Consider the following 20,825-nt stretch of genomic DNA (forward strand, 5'->3'; position numbering starts at 1 on the left):
ATCTCCTGAAGCATTTGAATGAGCTTACACCAACCTCAGGGTGTGTTTGTGCTGGTTCTCTGAATTTGGTCAGAGCAAAGATTGAGGAAAAAGGTATGTGAAGTTGGTTGTTCCAAGAGTGATAACACAGTTTCCTTGTTTGGAGAACGCAGGAAACTTGAGTAAATGGAAGCCTTCCACAGTGCATGCAGATGCACCATGAATGACAGGGAAACTGAGAGGAGTTACCTGTATGGGCAAAGGCTTCTGTCTCAGCTTAAGATGAGCTAGTGGTCTTCCAAAGAGGGCTACTTGATGGTTATTTACAAGTCTGGTACTGTTTTTGACTTTGGAGAAATAAATGTACACCCTTTGTCAAATTGTAGAATATGTTGGGAAGATGTGAGTGTTCAATTTGTGCCGTAAGTGCTTGTGTACATTCCATATCTGTGAAGAACTACATGTGAGGCACATGTATGGGAAAATTCATGTTCTGTGTGGAAGAGTCTGGATTGACAAATGCAAGCCATTCCAGAACTGAATGCTCTTAATGTGCTTTCTTTCAGTTTGCCAGCAAGCACCATTTGAATTTCACTTTTAGTTTTTTGGCTGGATTTCAGCTCAGGGGAATGAGGTGCTTTTTCTTTAAAAACTATCTGTATTCCCAAGCCACTAACTGCATGGCACGCTCCTTTGTTTAAAAGTTTTCTCCAGGGCATTGTACAGTCATTTGGTGATTTAGAAGAAACTCACAGTCAAATCAGATATGACATTTTCCTTTCTCATTGTTAGAAACCACAAGTTTACTCTGCTTTAGGTCTACTTACATCACCCCTGCAAAGCTAAAGGTCCAGGAAATACGTAGAACGAACTAACATCTAAATGCTTGCAAGTTTTGTTTGCCTTCCCCCTAAACTGCAGTCATCGCAAAGTGCAGTGGGATTTGTTTTGCTCTCCCGAGTGCATTTGCCCTTTTTATGCTATCCTGGAAAGTTGCATCCTTTAAATGGTAGCAGTGGGACATTGCGCACATATCCTTCGGCTTGAATATGCCAAACCAGTGCTTTCTTTGTAAAAAAAAAAAAAAAAGTGCCGGAACTCACGTCGCCGCCGGCAGTAAGCACTCAGTGCGCGACCACACACACCCATCCCAAGCCAAGCAGCATTCCCATCCCAAGCCGAGCAGCGCCCTCACAATCTCAGCACGGACACACAAGCAGCCCGCAGGCACCATGTTAATGAAGTTTGCTGATGACCTGCTATGCTGACAGGCGATTCAAAATCACTTTGTAAAATCCATTGGAAAAAAGGGTGCCGGAATGCTGTTCCGGTGCGTTCTATGACAAAAAAAGCCCTGTGCCAAACCATGGTCGAGAATATGTAGCTATGGTTTGTTTTGGTGCCTGAATTGAGAAAGCATCCTTTCTGACTGCTTAGCAAATCAGAATTGGAATCCATGGCTTGCCAAACAAGATTTTGGCACGAGATCTGGATTGATGAACCAGAGTTATGGTCATGACTCCAGAGGTTATCATAAGACGAAGACTAGAGTGTACTTATTAAATCAGCTTCTGAGGGGGAGGGGAATAAAAGCACAAAGCCAACTTTAAAGATGGGTTTTGGAAGTCTATCTCATGCTTTGAGTTCTGTGCCACTGTTTATGAAACCATTTTGGGCCTATGTTTGGATGTCCCATCGGTGGAAAAACTTGTTCTAGTGATGTATCGATAGATTTACAAGGCAGGGCAAGCGTCATTCACTTGGACTATAGAGACGGCGTTGGTGCATCCACACATAATGCTAAACCATGCAATAGCACAACTTTGCTAATCACCCCATAGCATCTGAGCATTGCATGTCACCAACAGAGCGGGCAGGTTCAAGGCAGGGAGCTCCAGGCTCCTGGAATTGACTCGGAAGAGACATGCGATAAAGAGAAGCCCAGAGTAATAAAAGAGCAAAAACCCAGCGGCAACAAGAACGAAAAACGAAAGTGCAAACCCTCCACTCCTCCACTAGAATGGTTAGCCAGTCTAGTTGAAGGAAAGCTACCTTCCTGATTTCATAATCGGTCACTGTGTTAAAATGGGAAACCACAGGGAAATGTTATTGTATGCAAGTCCAGCTGTTGTGGGGACATCTGAAGCTGCTGCAGTCAAAGCTGGGACTTCTGGTTAGTTGTTAGTAGGTCGGTTTGGCTTTTTCTCTTTAGTCCCAGAAGCAGTGGTTTTCTTTGGTTTCATCTGAATTGTGCAGAGAACTGCAGTAGAGAAAGAAGGAACTTTCCTATCCTCTAATAGTTCTCATCTTCTGTTTCCTCCTTGGTTCATTCCCCCTGCACAGAAGTTCATAACACAAAAAAGAACCTCCTCAAGTTATTAAAATATGTAATTTCATTTTCTGCCTGTTCTAATGCACATACTAGAAGTTAAATCACAATGCATGCACTTGATGAGTTAATATCCTTACTCTACAATGGTGTTTCAGTTTGTTAATACTGGTTATTAAATCATACAATTTTCAAAGCACAGCTTCTTTTTCTTTCTGACACTTCACCAGAGCAAACGCTTGCCTATAAGTTCATTAATTTTCCCTCAGTTGCCTTTCAGCTGAGCAAACACCATTGCTTTCATGATTTTTAAATGACTTGAATTCATATCAGAGTTCGAGGGTAAGCCTCTGTACAAAGAGCTTGTTAAAAGAGAAATGACCTTGCATCATCTTCCAGTCAAAGAAAGGTTATTGCTTCTTGTTCAAATAGGGTGAAAAATCACATCACTTTGCAGATACTGAAAAATTAAGATCTGCTGCATGAAGCGGACTGCTGATTTGTAATATATCAAGTCAAATCCAGAAGACTCCTACAGTGCAAAATTGGGGGTAGAAGAGATGCAGAAAGGCGGGAATATGTGTCCAGATTTGCATGTTTTTTCCCCCTTAAAACCAACTGGTTGGCACAGCGGAACTGTTCTATTCACAATCATGTGCTCATTTCTTCAGTAACTTTGCTTGATCAGTGCTAACATTGGCGAGCAAATAGTAGTTTATCGCCTGCCTACATGAGTTGAATTTGGCCTCTTCTGGTCCTTGTCTAGGAAGCTGCCTTATATCAGAGAGCCCGTGTGGTGTAGTGGTTGAGAGTGCAGGTCTGGAACTCAGGCGATCTGGGTTCGAGTCCCTGCTCAGCCATGGAGCCAACTGGGTGACTCTGGGCCAGTCACAGACTCTCAGCCCAGCCTACCTCACAGGGTTGTTGTTGTGGGGATAAGATGGAGAGCAGGAGGAGGAGAATGATGTAAGCCACTTTGTTGTAAAAAAAAATCAGGATATAAATCTAATAAATAAATAGATTTATTAAAAATATACTTTCAGACCCTTTGTTCACCTTCCGCTGTATTGTCTACTGTGGCAATGGTTCTCCAGGGCATCTTCTAGAACTCAGGACCTTCTGCATGAAAACAGCGTGTTCTGCCCTTGTGCTGTGGTCCCTTTCTAATATGTTTGGCTTGGCTTTGGTATCTGTTGATGTCTTTGTAGAAAGCCTCCACCTTAGTCATCTTCTAGGGAACTTGGCAGTTCTGAGAAATTTTCCCCTCCGCTTTGTGTTCAGGGCTCTCCTTAAAGTACTACTCCAGCCTCCTCTAGGAACTGGCTTTGTACAGACAACTGTGGAAGTGGGTTTTACAGGCCTGTGAGACTGCGGTATCATGTACACAAGTCCAAAGAAAACAGAATAACCTCAGGGTCTCATAGTTGACTCAGTCAGCAGCATGGAATCTCCAGTATGATGTGTGGTTGGATTCATTGGTTAAAGAAATTGGGGCCTCTGCGTATGGCCGAAGGGAGAGAAAAGCGTAAGATCACATCATGATTTGGGGATCTTTTCTTCATTTCCTCAGGTGCTCGCCAACGCTTTCATTTTCCTTTGTGGGAACCTGATGGGTGCATTTCACAAGCATCAGATGCAGGATGCGTCGTGGGATCTGTACAGATACACTCTCAAGTGTATCCAAGTTCAGATGAAGCTGAAGATCGAGAAGAGGCAACAAGTGAGTGAACTGGTTTTTCAAAATTATAAACCTGCACTTCTTCTTGGCACCATTTTTCTGTGATATGTAGAAGGTGTGGAGCTGAACAGTCCTTAAGGTCTCAATCCAGTTTACTTAGAGCATCCAAGAGAGAAAACAGTAGCCTTTAATGTTGACTAACGTAGAAGTCAACATTAAAGCCCCAAAGTCTTCTTCAGGCCGAAGCACCATGGATGACTCCAGGGAGCAAGATTAAACACAGTGCTTGGTGAAAGATGTGAGTGAGTTCAGCCATGCATCCTACTTCCACACCATGCCAACTCTAGATTTCGGAGGGTCCTTGGGCCAGACACCCTCCAGAGGTCCCTCCCTTAGTGAGTCAGTTGAGACTTAGTGGGTCACCACCATTGGCAAGAGATACAGATGCTCTTTACCTTCTTTCTCATTGTTTGTTCCACTTGCTTGCTTGAAGGACAGAGACCTAGTGAACAAGTTGGTAACACGTCTAAAGCTCTCCTTCCTCATCCATTATTTTCTGTTTTCTCCAGATCTTTCCCCTAAATCCCCAGGTTTCTAGTTTTGCAGTATTGGTGTTATTTAGCATTACTCAAAAGTTCCTCTTTCCTCTCAGGAAAGCCTGCTTTTATCAATACTGCCAGCTCACATCTCTATGGGGATGAAACTGGCTATCATAGAACGTCTCAAAGAAAGCAGCGATAGAAAGAAACATGACAACAACTTCCACAGCCTGTATGTGAAGCGGCACCAGAATGTTAGGTGAGCAACATAACCTTTCATGGTTCCTATAACTGTTATTTCTATGGGCCCAGTATCTACAGACAGCATCCAGTTCTTCCCACTGCCACTTACAGTGGGAAGGTGTTCCATGGTGGATCAGTCTTGGATCGCTCCATAACATGTGTGTTCTCCAGAGAAGTGGCAACTCTCTTTACAGAGATCCCATCTTGGTGGAATTTCCTTCCCTGGCATGAGCGTTAGACTCCCTAATGAACAGATCATAAAATCATTTTTCCCCTTAGTCCTCATTTACTGCTGACGTTGGTCTGGAGCTTCAAAATGGTTACTGCTGTTTGCTTTGCTTTTGCTACTCTGGTTTTACTGCTACCATCTTCCGTTCAATATATTTTGCTATATGCTTACAATATCAATTTTGATTTTTAAGAAGATGCTTTATGATATTATTTAAAATCTATTTATACGAGTGGGTTATATCAGACATATTTGCATACCTTGAAGGTGGAGTCGCCCTGCAAATAAGCTCTGTGAACAACCCATGATGCCGGGGGGCAGGGGGTTGCCTTCCCCTTGCAGCCAGTGCCAGCACATCTCCCCGGCACCCTTGCGGTGGAATCCACCTTCTGTGGACCCTGGCTAGGTCAGCAGGCTTTTTTCTATTGCTCCTCTGAGTGTGTCCTTCCTTTGCTGGCTCCCATTGGGAATTCTACCCACCCTTTCACTAGCCTGTGTCACCGGCCGTGTGGAGACCACGTACTTTAAAATATCTGCATAGGGATTATGTCTGCACTGGACCAAAATTGCAATATGTACTGGAGAAGCTGCATCACATTTGCCTCCACTCGGAGATCTAAGTAGAGTTGGTTTCACAAGATAAGAAGCCTAACAATGGAATTAACACCTTATACACGGCCAGTCGCTGCAGAAAAGCAAAGGGATAATTCGAGGGCTGGTGGCAGGGAGAAGATAAGGGGTTTCACTGAATCTCAGCAAGGCTTAAAGGCCCTTTTGTCTGACGTAGGAAATGAAAGAGAATTACATATGTGACTGAACTCTATGTCCTTCCTTAGTATCCTGTATGCAGATATTGTTGGATTCACTCGCCTGGCAAGTGACTGCTCTCCCAAAGAGCTGGTGGTGATGCTGAATGAACTCTTTGGGAAATTTGATCAAATTGCAAAGGTAAGTGACTTTGTGAAGAGACTCTTTCAGTGAATGTGGGTCTATAAATATCTATTCAGCACTGAGACTTAGGAATTGTAGGAATGGATGCAAGCCAGTCTGTGGTTTGGCCATCAGGTCTTGGGTTCATACATGCACATTCCCTGCCTGACCACTGTTGGCCATTTGCATCCAAACTGGGAAACTGTGGTTTGCCCTCCAAACCTAGATTAAGCTATTCATATGATGGTTTGGACATCAAGTGCAACACAGATTTTGACAGTTGAGATGCCCAAACCTGGAAGATACTCTGTACGTGAAAGGAGGAAGAGGTGTATGACACAAACCTTGGTTTAGTGGTTGCATCTCAACAGGTTTGGATTGCTCAGTATTTTGACCTGTATTTTGCAAAAGAGGCAAATACTATATGCAACAACATTTTTAAACCCCCGCAAAGTTGTATAAAATATATGATGCAATTAAAAAGTTGGACAAATCTAGACAGCATACTAAAAAGCAGAGACATCAGCCTGCCAACAAAAGTGCGTATAGTCAAGGCTATGGTCTTCCCAGTTGCAATGTATGGCTGTGAAAGCTGGACCATAAGGAAAGCTGAGCAGCGAAGGATTGAGGCCTTTGAATTGTGGTGCTGGAGGAGACTCCTGCGAGTCCCTTGGACCGCAAGGCGATCAAACTGGTCAGTCCTAGAGGAGATCAACCCTGACTGCTCTTTAGAAGGCCAGATCCTGAAGATGAAACTCAAATACTTTGGCCACCTAGTGAGAAGGAAGGACTCCCTGGAGAACAGCCTAATGCTGGGAACAAGAGATGGCAAAAGAAGAAGGGGACGGCAGAGAATGAGGTGGCTGGATGGAGTCACTGAAGCAGTTGGTGTGAGCTTGGGTGGACTCTGGGAGATGGTGGAGGACAGGAAGGCCTGGAGGAATGTTGTCCATGGGGTCGCGATGGGTCGAACACGACTTCGTGACTAATAACAATGACAAAAAGTTAGAAGCAGTGTAATATAATTTGAGTCTAAAGACGGTCCAAACACGATGTTCTAATATAAAAGAGCCTTCCATGTCCTTTCAGAGGAAAGTTCTAGAAATGTCCCTTGTGTTAATCAAGTGGGCTTTATACATGTGCCTATATTTATGGAAGGTTCTGTTTCAGACCATTTTGCCTTATAAAATTATACATGTTAATGAGGTAGGAATTATGGTCTAAAAGTATTTTGTTGGTGAAGCATATCTTATTAAAGACAAAGAATCTATTGGGATGTGAACTTAATTAAGTCTTGATGAATGCAATAGAATTTAATCACTACCTGTTCCGAAACAACTTTTGTGCTAAAATAGAATTTTAAATATATTAATTATACATGTGTGCTATCTCCAGTGTCCTTCTTTCTTGCGTCTCATATAATACTTGCCTATCAGGTTGTTAGAACTTTGTAGGGAGTGGAGGAGGGTGAAGGGATGACCTTGTTGAACTTTGAGCAGTTGGGCTGTTGCTAATAAATGGTCCTGTACGTCAAGACATGTTAACACACGAGACGGCACTGCCTTCCGGCTGCGAATAGCAGAGGAAGATTGAGAATGGCCGACAAGCTGTCTCTGAGGAAACCTATTCACCGTGACTTCTCATTGGGCATTTTTGGTCATACCTTGGCTTACTCTCCTAAGATATTAGTTAATCTTTGAGGGTCCCATGGAACACTTTGCATGAGCCAGCAAGCAAACCTGGAGGTCTTTCATTAACTTATTTACCGTTTTTGCCCAAACTGGGACATGATGATTAATGGCTCTGGGGGAAAAATGCAGTCTATTAAGCCATAGGTCAAAGCTGGCTTAATATCCTGGTTGTTCTGAAATTGTTTACTGTGTTTCCCTGGTTCAGGCAAAGGAGAAATAATGACCCAGTTCCTGTGTCACAATAGTTGAATGGGAGAGAGAGAGAATGAGAGCGAGAGCGAGCTGCAAGTGGGAGCAGCTGAAAAGTCCATGGCAGCTCTCTTGCTTGGCATTGCATTTATCCATTGGCTTTTCTTTCCTTAGATGAGCTGAAATAACCCTCCTTTTCAAGTGAGACAGTGACCAGTTTGTTTGTTCTGTGCTATAAAATATACGGTTTGCCCTACTTAAGAGAGATACCTGCTAATTCATATTTACAGTGTTTCTGATGACTCGTGTGCTGTTTTTGTTTGGCAGGAAAATGAATGCATGCGGATTAAAATCCTGGGAGACTGTTATTATTGTGTCTCGGGCTTGCCTGTTTCTTTGCCAGTCCATGCCAAGAATTGTGTGAAAATGGGCCTTGACATGTGCGAAGCTATAAAGTATGTACTGAAGGAGAGTTTTAAAACTGAAAGTTTGGAAATGTTAAATTAGAGCCAGAAATATAGTTTTGGCTGAAATGCATGTCCTCATAATCCTCCGAAGGCCACCGGGTTGGAGAAGGCTGCCTTAGGACATAGGTTGAAAATGCAGGCCAAGTCTGGCTTGCCTGATACGCTCCTGCCACCCCCCTTGAATTCCCTAGATAGCCTCACCCTTCTTCCCACTCAATGATTCAGTGATTCTCCAGCTTTTATACATTTTTTCCATTCCAAAAGGTCTCTCTGTAGGCTTAAGTCACTGGCAGGAAGAGGTGGGTATTTGGGTCCCACCCTCTTTGCCTTCAGACTCACATGCTGCAAGAATGCCACCCTCCAGGGTTTTCTCAAAAATTGGGTTTGGTTTTCGGGCAGGAAGAGGTGGAATCTTCTTGGCTCAGTGGGGTTCTAGACCCAGGTTTTCCTGATCCACTTACAACTCTTTCCACTGCTCTGCAGTCTGGTTTTTGCTGTTCTTCAGAGCATGGTGTAGAGAACACCCTTCCTTTGCACACTGGTGTTGTAGCAAGCAGGGGGGATTGCAATGTACGATGAATTGTAGGTACGAAGAAGGAAGAACATGGCGCCTTCACTGTGTCTTCTGAACTGTTTTGGTAGGCAAGTGCGAGAAGCCACAGGGGTGGACATCAATATGCGTGTCGGTATTCATTCCGGGAATGTCCTCTGTGGTGTGATTGGACTTCGGAAATGGCAGTACGACGTTTGGTCTCACGACGTCTCCTTAGCTAACCGAATGGAATCAGCAGGGGTCCCTGGGTAAGCACTGCTCTTTCCTGTCTTGTGGGTTGCTGCTGGGGGTTGCTTGAGATAATTGGAACCTCGCTGCTTTGGTCGGAATAATGGAAAACGTTGGCTGGTTCTAACTGCGTCCAACTGTTCTAACTACCTGGGTGGAGTTTAGAGACCTGGTTCGGATGTCTCATGGGTTGGTTGTTGGGGTGACGCTTCAGGTTTCTCTTCAGTTTCTGGTTCATAGCCATGGCTTGCCCTGAGGTCCAAAGAATGGTTAGTGCAAACTCAAGTTTGCTTCCAAGCAAACTATTGAAACTATGGTTTGAAGTTGGTTAGTAGCGTCCATCATTGAGCCAATTTGGACATAAGATCAAACAATGATTTGATCAAGGCAGTTTGCTCCTCCTCTCCATTTGATCCTCACAAGAACAACCCTGTGAGGTAGGTTAGGCTAGGAGGCAGTGACTGGCCAAAGTCCCTCAGTGGCTTTCATGGCTGAGCGGGGACTAGATTCTGGATCTCCCGGATCTCCAGAACAGCACTCTTAGCCACACTGACACATGCCTTGCTTTATCACCCCTGGACCAGTGCGGGTTCATTTGGAAGGATGTGGACTGGCCTTGACATAAACCTTTGCAAGATTATAGGCCATTTATGTCTTCATACATTTCCTGTCTTGCCTGCCTTAAAGGAAAGCTCAAGAAAGGAGACAGGACCATTTACCAGAGTGAATCCTTCTAGTACAGTGTTTTCTTGGAGGAATAATTTTCTTGATGTTCAACTGTTGAAGTCCACAGATTATTGTCCTATCCTTGAAGGGTTTTCGTTTTTTCTTATAACATGTGCATTACTTAGCAAACCCTTTTGTTATGGCTTTTAACCACATGAGAACAGGAGGCTTAAAGGAACGAAGCTGCCCTCAAAGCACTTTCAGAAATGCTGTCTCTGTCAACAAAGAAAGGACACCTAAGGATAGCCTTTCCCGACCTGATGCCCTTAAGATATTTTGAACAATGACTCCCAGTGTTCCTGACCATTGGCTGTGCTGGCTTAGACTGATGGATGTTCGTCAGAAACACCTGGCAGGCAACATGCGATGCTAAAGAAAATGCAATGCTTCAACCATGCAAGGTCGCCCTGTTCAAATGCACTAAGACGCACGGTTTTTCTTAATTGGAATTACAGCTGTAACTAGCTGTGTTTGCTTTAGGGGCAGGACTCAGTTTTAGCACCCAAGACAGAGTTACTCTGTGTGATTCAGCCAGTGCAGATCTAGCACCACAGGCAGGAAGAACACCTGTATCTCCTCATTCATAACATTTTTCCGGGAAAGGGTCGCATCATAAAGACGCATCCGTGAACAACCTTTTCATTTCTGCAGAGTGCCTAACGAAGGGAAGCGTGCACTCTGCTTGCTTGCGCCGTGAGCAAGTGCGGCTGCCATCCCTCGTTTGATGTGGAGATCCTTGTTTGCAAAATAAGCTGAGAATAAGTAGGCTTGCAAGGTTCCGAGCTGCTTACGGAGTCCGGTCTCTGCCATGATGTTGTTCAGAATACAGCAGCGAGCTTTCCAGAAAGCTCAGGGTAATGCAGTGTCTCACTCTGAACTTGGCAAGCCGAGACTCCCGGGTTGCCCGCTGCACCAGCAACAGAACGAGTGTGTCGCCTGCCGAGGCAGCCCGCACTTAAGGCAGACTCCCTTGCATGCGTTTCTGTTGCCGTTGACGTTAGCGAAAGGCTGGAAAGTTCTTGCAGGTGGAAAAGGCTCGAGGGGGATTTATTTTTAGTCACTTTTATGGCCCTAGCTGGATTGATTGCTTTTTTCTGGTACGTGAGCTTACCTGTTTGCCCGACGGAGCTGGACGTGCTGCGGCATCCCGTATATATCCTACGACTCAGGCACTCTCTTTGCTGTCATCATCGCTTGCGGAGCAGCGCTGGGGCCTGATTTCAGCAGACACTGTACTTGCTGGCGCTCCGACCCAGACTTCCCTCCCACGGTGCTCCTACAGACTGCGGTTCCCATCAACATGGGCATAGCCAGTGGGACAAACGATGCAGTGAGCAGCAGGGGACTGGGACTCAGAGGATCCGGGTTCTAGTCCCCACTCAGCCATGGAGCCAGCTGGGTGACTCTGGGCCAGTCACAGACTCTCAGCCCAACCCACCTCACAGGGTTATTGTTGTGGGGATAAGATGGAGGAGGAGAATGATGTAAGCTGCCTTGAGCCCTTTGTAGGTAAAAGGCAGGATATAAATCGAAAATCGAAATATATCTGGAGGAAACCGGGTTGCAGAAGGTTCCTCTCTGCCTTTTGAACTGAAAAACCTCTTTAAAAAAGGACAGGTAACCTGCAGTTTTGTACCACACGTGTCCTTCTGTTCTTTCTTTTCTTTTTTTTAGAGGAAATGGACTCACTGGCATTATACTTTGTGTTCGTGGTCACAAGTCTTCTGGGCTTGTCCTATTCTGATGGGAATCAGTGTCTCCATAATTTTAATCTCTCTGTTATGAGTCCATTATTTCTCTCTGTTAATCCTTCTCAGGATGAGGGGTAAAAAAATATAAGGCTCATTTCAACACTGCTTAGTCCTCATCAGTGGATGTGCCCACACCATCAAGATCACCGCTGTTCTAGTCTGGGTGGCTTGCGTGGTTCTAAACCCTGCTTTGCAATCCGGATACAGCTTTTCTGGGAAATTAAAAGCTGGGAGAGGAAAACGGGGTTTTCCCCCATGGGAAATTAGAATGTTTTGAATGAAAAATTGTATTTCTTATCAAGATTGAATTTATTCCATACTTTTAACAACATACAGTGCATCATTTATAACTGACCCTATACAATTGTAGCATTGACGTATTTGGAAACTATTCCAAGCAACATGGTGCAACTTTACTTAGCAGCGTGGCCCACTGTTTAGTAGCGCTTACTCCCAGGAAAGCAAGCCTCGAAAGTAAAAATGCCTTAGTTTTGCACAAGCCAATTCGTAGGACTCCGTGCTAGAGCAAGCTGCAAATTATCCTACCTAAACAGGTGTCTCTTTAAGTTTTTGTCACCTGAGCAAAAAGAATGTTTGTCATTTTGCAAACCGCGTGTCATAACCAACTGAGGCCTTGTGTGCGTCTCTCATGAAGATCTCAGCACTTCGTAGGTGCAGAAATGCATCTTGGATTTCCATCTGTAGGTCTACCGCATATGCTGTTGTTCTGTCTCCGATTTATGGCAGCCCCGTGAAGGAAGGGCTCTTCAGCTCCCCGCTCGGCTCTTGCACGCTCCAGGCCGCAGCTCCCTTGACCAAATTGATTCATCTCATAATTGGTCTTCCCCTTCTTCAGCAGCCCTCAATTTCCTCTAGTGCTACTCGCTTCTCCAGTGAGACTTCCCTGCTCATGATGTGCCTGAATCACAACCAGCTCAGCTTTGCCGTTCTTGCTTTCAGAGCACGTTTGGGGTTGTTCATCTTCGGTAGGCCCAAGGTGCTTGCGAAGCTCTCCTCCATCATAGGAGATTTGATATGCCGTTTTTCAGATGGAAAAGTTGGAAGGAAGTGTTTCTCCCCCTCCAGCCAGCCCTCACGTAGCCATATAGATGAAATTCTTTCATTATTTGTCCTGGACAAGCGATGCCATGGAAGGAAAATTTGGCAAAGCCACACGCTTGCACTCTTTTTTGCTCTTGTGGCTTTTTCTCCCTCCACCAGGTAGAAATCTCATTTCCCTGGCAATCTCCTGCAGTCCAGGCCTAAACCTTGGAAGCCTCGGGTATCTTGTTTTAGCTAGCACAGACTGGTGATTAGGCATGGGGTGGGTAACAAGGAAAAGCCCCCCAGCAGTCCAAAGCACGATGTTTAAATTTGCTTGAAGAAAAATATCTGAATGGACTTCCACCCATACTGCACCACTCAAACTTTGAGAAATAATAAAGGCGCAAGATTAAATGCATCCCGCTAACGTAATTATATTGCATTGCTATTTTACCAGGTTCCTTATTCAAGCAGTACTGATTATTGTTGGTCCAGTCCTCTCGATCACTTCTCCCATTGCAGTGCCTTTTCAGCTAGGACTTTCCTGTAGGATTCTCACCTTCCTTCCCTTTCTCTCCTTTTTTCCCCTTTTCCTTCTTTGACCCTCTTCTTCTTGTCATCTTTACTTTATTTTTCTCTTCTACCAATTCCATCCAACCAGGACGGTGGTTCTTTTGCTAAGTTTAGTTCTTCTGTCCTTAACTACCCTCCCCAAAATTCCCCTTCTCTCTCTTTCTCTGACCTTGAGCTGCATTACTTCCTCCTTCCTGAGAAAAACTTCAGGACTTTGGTATTCTGACTAAATTTCAGACCTCTAAACCATGAACTTCTTCACTGAAACTGATTGGCACTTAAAATCCGTGTTCTTCTGCAGCCAAACTGAGTGCCAAAAAGGGAAGGCAGTGCTGTTTCTTCATAGTAGCTTTATTTAAAATATTTTTAATACCGCTCTTCATCCTATTTTGGATTTTATTATGGACGTCTGCAACGGGGGAGTGTTGGTTTTCCCACTGCTCTTGTAATGCTTAAATCCGGCCTGGGATCCCCTGTTGCCAAATATCTTCAATGTTGTCTTTTCTGGATTTTTTTTTTCAGTGCATGAATCATACCAGTTATTTGACTGGAAGCTAAACAATGATAGTGTTTAAATAAACAGTTGTATTGAATGTTATTAGATGATGATGTATAATGACACAATCTTGCCAGTTTTTCCTACTGAGGAAAAAAGATATACCCAATTCTCTTTTCTCCCTTCAAATATATCTAATTCTCTTTTCGAGAATATTCATATGACGACAAGTTGCTGGAAACTGACCATTTTAAGAAAGGAAGAAAGATACATTTTTGGACCATGACTTTGCAGTGATGTGTCCTTTAGTATATTGTTTTGAGAAACTCTAGCACTAGCCAGCTGAGTAACTCTTGGATAATGGTGGGTTGTGTAATGCTTAGAGACGTTGCTTTTGAGAGCTTCTAGCCTGTTTTAAGAGCCATTGAGCAGCCTGTTCAAAGAGGGAGTAGAAAAGGAAGAGCACTTTTTGTATAAATTTCAATAAACATTGATCAGCTGTCTTGGCACACATGCAAATTGTCTTTGAAAACAAGATGACCAATTTGCATAGTCTTGACCTCCGAGCCGCTGCTAATCTGTGTGTCCCAATGTGCATATGATTAACATTAATTTGCATTCAATTCCTGTGCATCTATTTGTGATGGCATCTATTAATAATAGCAGTAACGGTGTTGTCACGAATGGGGACAATGCTTTGCAAGCCAACACAAGGTGAGGGAAGGAAAGGCAGATCTGTTGCTTAGGAAGGCTGGAGTCCAAATTTCAGCAGTGATGGAGATGAGAAGGAGATGGAAGAGTGGAAATCAACTGCCTATTGCGTAAGGTCCCTTATATCTATTTTTTTCCTAATAGCCTTGTGTACAAGAGTTCAGCTGGTTGAACTCAGCTTCAGCTGCTTGTATTAGGGTAAGAGAATATGGCATTACCAGAAAGTTTGCTGGAACTATTTTGTGATCCAAAACGAAATGATACCCATATCCTAACATACTGGAGGAATAAAACCCACTGTCATATTATGTAATAACCAAGGCGATTGAACCAGTCAATCCTAGAGGAGAGCAACCCTGACTGCTCTTTAGAAGGCCAGATCCTGAAGATGAAACTCAAATACTTTGGCCACCTAATGAGAAGGAAGGACTCCCTGGAGAAGAGCCTGATGCTGGGAACAATCGATGGCAAATGAAGAAGGGGGCGGCAGAGGATGAGGTGGCTAGATGGAGTCAGTGAAGCAGTCGTGTGAGCTTAGGTGGACTCTGGGGGATGGTGGAGAACAGGAAGGCCTGGAGGAACATTGTCCATGGGGTCGCGATGAATCGGACACAACTTCGCGACTAACAACAACAAGACTCTCCTGCTTCCCTAAACCATTTCACCCTTTCTTCACCCTTATGCCTGAAACACTTTGCTCTTAATATGAGCTCTTTTAATACAGGTTCTTGAGCAAATTACTCCTGTTAATCACATCAGTTTGAGCAATAAGTGTCACTGGCCACATCCACCATTCTGTGAATGGGCAAACTCCACCCATGTGCCCAGCATGTTATAGGAGCTCTCACAATTCTCTTGCAGGATTCAAAAGATGCCCACCAAACCAAAAGGGTGGGGGGTCCCATCTTAAGACAGCAAAACAAAACTGTATACACCTCGAATACATGATTCCCACAAATTAACTAACGGTGTGTCTTTGCGTGTGCGTCCGCACATGCCCAAAGTTGTTAAATTTGTGGAATAGATAAATCTTGGGCGTGCCTCCTTTTGTAAAGGGTTGTGGACGCTGCACAAGGACGCACTGCAGCAGGGAAGGAGCGCGAAGGAGCTGTAGCATCCTGGATTGGCCTGGCAAGGCCGGAAGCTGTTCAGAGGCACAGCCCTGGCGGCTGCCCCATTGAGATGGAAATGAATCGCTTGGGCTGACCTTTCCGCAACAGTCCTGCTCTTTTGTGCCTCTGTCTTTCCCCTCTCCAGCCGCGTACACATCACCGAAGCGACGCTGAATCACCTAGGCAAAGCCTATGAAGTGGAAGACGGGAACGGGCACCTCAGAGACCCGTATCTGGAAGCCATGCATATAAAGACGTTCTTGGTGATCGATCCAAGAGTAAGTGTGCTGTTGCCCAGCAGTCCGCCCATGCACGCCACTTCTCCCGTTCGGTTTGGGGCGCTTCCAGGCAAGCTTCTCATTCTGCCACTGTCCTGTCTTGTTTGCGGGATTTTGCAGGAGGCTGCTGCCTTCTGTTGGTTACCCTCCTGTGTTCCCCCACAATGCAATCAGTTTTTTTTCTTAAGAGAATAGATCCATCAGGTAGGAAATAATTTCCGAAGGGGGCATCCAGAGGCGTCTGCCTTGAAGCAATCCAGGTTAGAAAACAGAGTGCCTTCTATGATGCCACTGACTGATGGACCGTGATGTTGTGTTGTTCTTACAAAATATTTGCAAGCAGCAGCATCTGTGGGAAACAATGGGTTCACATGGGAGTTGTGGAGAAGAGTGAGGGGGGAGCTGTGTGCATTTCTTTTAGGAAGCAGGGGACAGTGGCAGAAATTTTGGGCAGGCAGTAAAGGTCGGGAAATAATTCACAAGTCAGCCCAGGGGTGTCAGCATTCCTTCAACCTGGGCACTGAATTCCATTTTGCAGAAGGGGTTGCATTTCGGTGGTGGATGTGGCCAGAGTCAGAAGGGGTGAGGACAAAAATATTGAAACATCCAGCCCATTTTAGCTTAAAGCAGTCACTAAGCTGTATACAATTTAGCAGGGGGACAGCTGCACAAAAGCCCGGATGCAATAATTGGCAGCTAGAGGAACGCTGGGGGGGTGGGGTGACCCCTGAGGAACCTCAGCAGCTTTGACCCCCGGTGGGGTGATTGGGACCTAGCATTTTGGGTTCTGTGGTCCTGCGATAGGAGGCAAGGAACCCAGAAATGGGGTTGTGGGAACAGAACAAAGTGAGCAGTAGAGGGAGAAGGCTTGAGACCGTGGGAGGGAAAAGTGACAGGAAGGGAGTTACAAAAAAGATTTAAATTCAGGGCTTGTTGTGGATGTGGGAAGCCAAATCTTGATAGGTGTGCTGGTCCCTTTCAGTTGATTTGGATTAACAAGCCAGGCGTGATTTGTTGTGTGTGTGTGTGCGCGCGCACACATACGCATATACACTAGAAAAAACTTGGGGAGCCTTAATGTGAGAGGAATAGATTGCAGCCTGGAAATCTGCGTTTTGCAGTTGAAGTAAGTTTATCAAGCGTGCCTGCCTAATTTTGGTCGCATGGCTAGATTTGGCTTTACTGCCGCTGTGGCTGGTTTCGGTCCAGGTTTTGTCCTGCAGAGCAGGTGGGAGACAAAAACGCCAAGGGCAGGGGCACGGAGCTGGGAGAGAACGCATGTTACCCTGATTGCATAACGAGGCTAAAATGTCTGAAACGACGTTCAGTTGCCATGGACCACAGAACCACGAAACAATGGCTTTTAGATTTCAGTCTCCAAGGAACACTTTAAGTATCCAGAAAAGGCAGTTCTTTAACTGTGTGTAATTAAAGAAATACGCTTTGAGCCTCCCACATTCTGCCTTAAGTGCTGCCCTACCGGCATTCTGAGCAGAAGTGATTAGAAAAGGAAAGGCGCTCTGCCTGGTAAAATCTAGTTTATTTTGCTCAGCTCAGAAACAAAAGTGTGTTTTGTATTCCAACCATTTGCAGAGTTCAGGCAGCAGACGGTTCGCTAGATTCATTGCTTTTTCTTGTCTTTTTTCTTTTCCTTTTTCTGCCTTACACATCTCCAGCGATGGAGTATTAGAACCAATCTAGAAAATAATGAGAGTGCAGGACAAGGGTCCCAGCTTGGCATCCCTTCAAGCAGATCAGGAGAAAAAACCAAGTGTGGCCTTTATAATGTTAAAACTGGCCAGCTAGCCTGGCTTTGCGATACAAGAGAAGGGCATATCAGGGACCATGAACCAACAATACCAGCTCCGTTAGAATGGGCTGGATGGTAAGGGTTTGATTCCAGGTGGAATAATGAGCATCGGGAAGGCTGCCTTAATACCTGGAAAAGGATGTACTGTATGACTGTGCTTGTATCTCATGCTAAGTGGAACATCACAGTTTTCCAGAGCAGGAATGGGTCGCAGCTCAGCTTGGGTTTGTGGGCCTTCCCTTTCCCCTCTTTTATTCTAAATGGCCAGGAGGAGCTTCGAAGGTTTTGCTTGTCGTCAAGCTAAATGTGACATTTCTAAGGGCCCGTGGTAGCTTGTCGCCGAAAGAGCTGCCGGTGCTCTTTTCGCCACTGTGTGGGAGAGTGTGGGATAGAATATGGTCCCAGTGCCGAGTTCCCTACCCCCATGTTGCAGTGTAGCCTCATGTGCTATGTGAACAGACGGTTAATTGCATCATGCTCTCTAATTTCCATCTGTGCTTTGCCCTGTTTTAGTCTAAGCAGAAAGCTTCCAACCATCACCTGCCTCAAACCAGAGTGCAGGACGGCTTGAAGATGCGGGCCTCGGTCCGGATGTCGCGATATTTGGAATCCTGGGGAGCAGCCCGACCTTTCGCCCATCTAAATCACCGAGAAAGCGTGAGCAGCGAGACCGCTGCGCCGAACCGAAAGCGTAGAAAGGTGATGCCGCGTCACTGCGCTTTTAAGTTTTGGTTTCATCCTCAGACGGCGGAGGAATTGGAAACAACAAAAGGACAGGAAAACAGTGGGCAGAAAAGGTCCAGTGGATGCATCAGTCTTGCGGTTGACGCCATGAAAACCCAAAAGCACGTTCCTTGGCGTCACCTTTTGTCGTGCTTCTCAGATGTGGTTTATACACACCATGCTGCGGAGACGTATTTGGGTTTTTTACTCAACTTCTTTCAGGGGTATGAGCAGAAGAGTGCAGTGGCCTTGGCATCCTGCTTGTGGGCTTCTCGTGGGCTTCTCAGGGGCATCTGGTTCTCTGCTGTGGGAACAGAGTGCTGCAGCATCTGGGTAGAGTTTGCTCTGCTCCAGCGGAGCTGCCTATTCCTGGAATGAAGCTTACCCCAGTCCTCAGATATTTATCAGGTTTTCTGTCTTCCAGGGAACCTGCAGTTTTGGCTTTTCTGTGCCTTGCTAGCATAAATACGTTGTTTAGCTCACTGAATTCATTTATTCCATAGACATGTTTAGGGAAAAAACATATTTCCTGTCCACCCTTCTCTCTTTTTTAGGAGATCGCTTTGCAGCTAGCAAGTCGCCAGAGGACTTCAGAGAGGCAAGTCCATTGTTATTCTGTTTATTTTAAACACAGGTAGAGACACATTCCTTCTTTTGATTTGCAATCAACAAAGCAACTAAAAAGAAGTTACAAAACCTGATTAAAAATGGCAACAAAGACCTGCATGAGCAACAGAATTAAACTGATGCAGGTGCTGAAACAGAGAGTTTCAATGAATTCCAAAAGAGAATTGGAAGAGAACTGGAGAAGACTTTGTGGATCTTTGGAGCCACTCTCAAGGATACTATGTTCTGTCCAGCAATCACAGAGCAGATCCTCCAAGGAGGATCAAAATAGATAGATACATAGGGAAACGTCTGTCCCTCTGCTAGTGTAATCAAACCAAATAACTGAGATTTTAAACCTGAAAGTCTGTTTATAAGAGTTTAAGAATGGTGCATTTCCAGACAGATTTGGGTAATGAAAGTGATACATTTTAATTTCAAGGGAAAATGCGCTAGAGAGGCCAAATGGCATCACCTCTCTCTCTCTCCCCTCTCTTTCCTTGTGCATTTATTAGTTTGGATGGATCTAGACAAGAGCAGTTATGTTCCCCTTCAATTGCACACTATAAGTGAGTTCTTCCTTCTCCGTATGTTTGTATCCGTTTCCCATCTGTGCAGCATGGAACATCTGGATATTTTCTTGCTCATTTCTTTCTTTTCTCCCTTCCTCCAGCAAATCAAATCATTTTTCTGTTGGCTGAAAAGATAACGTTAGTTGTTCATGCTTCCCGGTTCTTCGTTCTTTGGTTTTCTGTGTTTCGTTGACTTCTGTTTGTAGTTCCTAAAAGTGTTTTTGTTTTGGATTAGGACAAGTGCAGCCACTTGCTAAACGTGGGTGTGTGAACGGGTCTGCACATTTTCTGGATTTGCTTGCTTGAAACAGAATTAGAAAGTGTGTAATGATTTTGTGCTTTGTTCTTTCTTTTCCTGCATTTTTGGGAATCCTGGCTTTCTGTCTGTCCTTAGAAATTCTTCACAGAAGGGGAGGATGGAAGAAGACATTAATGATAAAATGTTGTCGACCATTGAGGGCCTAAACTCAGCCAGGTAAACGGCCAATCTTGTTTTCCTGTTCTTAGGATAACTTGCTTCATTTACGGAAGGAAGGAGGAGGAAGATGGGAGTGTTCTTGTGCTTATTCTGTAGTACAAGGTTGCACACTGGCTTAAAAACATGCTGCTTTATTCTGAACATGTCTGAGTGATGCAGAGCAGGCCGATGGGAATTTGCATGATGAACAAACACACCTGCTTCTCTGTACTGCTATTTTGCATGTTCCAAAAGTGAACCTTAACAGGGAAAATAAGTTCTGGGGCCTTGGAAGTCTTGCCTCTTAGCACACATGGCCGCCTTTTTGGAATCATAGTCCCAAGCCAGGAGGAACAGCCGTTTGATGCCACAATTGCAATATGAACTCTTTATTTATTTTCCATTTATATCCTGCCTTTTTCCTACAAAGGGCTCAAGACAGCTTACATCATTCTCCTCCTCCATCTTATCCCCACAACAAGAACCCTGTGAGGTGGGTTGGGCTGAGAGTCTGTGACTGGCCCAAAGTCACCCAGTTGGCTCCATGGCCGAGTGGGGACTAGAACCCAGATCATCTGAGTCCCAGTCTCATGCTCTTCACCACCACACCACCTTGGCTCTCTAACCACTACACCACACTGGCTTCACAAAACAGGAAACTGAGACAGGCTTTCCCAACATGGCTGCTGATTAAGACATTTAGTGCAGCAGCCCCTTAAGGGCACTTCCCAGAATCTGCAAAGTAGAAGCATCTTCCCTTCAGATCAGTGCAGCAGATGACAAGGAAGCAAAATGGCTTTGCACAGCTGCCTTGTGTTATCAAGTCTTGCATAACCCTCAGAAATAGAGAGGTATTAAAAAGCAATGCAAACCTTAAATCCCCATCATGTTAATTTATTTTTAAGCATTGC

General features: G+C 44.8%; 1 protein-coding gene across 3 annotated transcripts in view; it reads left to right on the plus strand.

Annotated features, from left to right (window-relative positions):
- The window catches only part of ADCY7 (adenylate cyclase 7), a 46,157-nt gene that overhangs the window by 8,706 nt on the left and 16,626 nt on the right, over window positions 1-20,825 (plus strand). For 2 of the 3 annotated variants that reach the window (XM_044427567.1, XM_044427568.1), the window contains exons 5-14: window positions 3,879-4,028; window positions 4,639-4,784; window positions 5,834-5,945; window positions 8,135-8,262; window positions 8,917-9,075; window positions 15,614-15,746; window positions 18,070-18,255; window positions 18,834-18,877; window positions 19,401-19,454; window positions 19,852-19,932. In XM_044427567.1, the coding sequence (XP_044283502.1) occupies window positions 3,879-4,028; window positions 4,639-4,784; window positions 5,834-5,945; window positions 8,135-8,262; window positions 8,917-9,075; window positions 15,614-15,746; window positions 18,070-18,255; window positions 18,834-18,877; window positions 19,401-19,454; window positions 19,852-19,932 (1,193 nt within the window). The remainder of the gene's footprint in view (window positions 1-3,878; window positions 4,029-4,638; window positions 4,785-5,833; window positions 5,946-8,134; window positions 8,263-8,916; window positions 9,076-15,613; window positions 15,747-18,069; window positions 18,256-18,833; window positions 18,878-19,400; window positions 19,455-19,851; window positions 19,933-20,825) is intronic. The other variant, XM_044427569.1, reaches the window with a different exon arrangement.

This window comes from Varanus komodoensis, unplaced genomic scaffold (genome assembly GCF_004798865.1).
Source record: "Varanus komodoensis strain SLA01 unplaced genomic scaffold, ASM479886v1 scaffold19, whole genome shotgun sequence".
Classification (NCBI taxonomy): domain Eukaryota; kingdom Metazoa; phylum Chordata; class Lepidosauria; order Squamata; family Varanidae; genus Varanus; species Varanus komodoensis.